The sequence below is a fragment of the Egretta garzetta genome, unplaced genomic scaffold, assembly GCF_000687185.1.
Source record: "Egretta garzetta isolate BGI_Z169 unplaced genomic scaffold, ASM68718v1 scaffold69, whole genome shotgun sequence".
Taxonomy (NCBI): domain Eukaryota; kingdom Metazoa; phylum Chordata; class Aves; order Pelecaniformes; family Ardeidae; genus Egretta; species Egretta garzetta.
In genome coordinates, this window is record NW_009260790.1 from 3,412,559 (window position 1) to 3,413,495 (window position 937).

General features: G+C 62.9%; 1 protein-coding gene across 1 annotated transcript in view; it reads right to left on the bottom strand.

Moving 5' to 3' along the window:
* CLCNKA (chloride voltage-gated channel Ka) overlaps window positions 1–937 on the bottom strand; it is a 4,439-nt gene that overhangs the window by 1,545 nt on the left and 1,957 nt on the right. Inside the window, 3 exon segments of the mRNA XM_035901874.1 lie at window positions 8–155; window positions 396–480; window positions 893–927. Coding sequence (XP_035757767.1) covers window positions 8–155; window positions 396–480; window positions 893–927 — 268 coding nt within the window.

Below are 937 nucleotides of genomic sequence, written 5' to 3' on the forward strand. Positions count from 1 at the left end.
AAGGTGCCGAAGATGGTGGTGGAGGGGTGGCACCACTCCTTCCAGAGCCCTCCAGGGTCCACGCCAGGGGAGTCAGCCACCAAGGAGGCGTTGGGGACCAGCATGCCCCAAGTGCGGTTGTCAAAGAGGGAGGTGAGATACTCCTTCATGGTGAGCTGGGTGGACAGACAGACATGGCACCACTCCTTCCAGAGCCCTCCAGGGTCCACGCCAGGGGAGTCAGCCACCAAGGAGGCGTTGGGGACCAGCATGCCCCAAGTGCGGTTGTCAAAGAGGGAGGTGAGATACTCCTTCATGGTGAGCTGGGTGGACAGACAGACAGACAGACAAACTTGAGCACCTGCTGGGATGTGTTTGGGTGTCCTGGGGGGGCCCTGTGCCCCCCCCCCACTCACCCTGGAGGCCATCAGCTGCCCCAGTCCAGGTGGGAAGGTGATGGAGGCGAGGAGCAGCACCACTAGCACTGTGTAGACAGGCTTGCTGTGGGGGGAGAGGCAGGGCTGGGGGCACGGGGACAGACGGACAGACAGGGTGGACAAGGTGGATGCACGAACATGCAGGGTACACAGGGTGGATGTGCAGGGTGCGTGTAGTGGACATACAGACACACAGGGTGCATGGGGTTGGATGCACGGACACTCAGAGTGCATGCAGTGGACGCATGAACGTGTGCAGGGTGCATGGCATGGACACGCAGGGTGCACAGGGTGGACACATGGATGCCCAGGGTGCATGCTGAGGGACACATGGACGCCCAGGGTAGACATGCAGGTTGCATGGCAGGGGGACAGGCAGGCTTCATGGGACAGACACGCGGACACGCAGGCTGCACAGCACGGACGCATGGACACACAGGGTGCAGGGCGCAGACAGACAGACCCCCGGTACGGACTCGGTGGCCAGCAGCTTGGCCGTGAGCCGGGTCTCCTTGACGGGC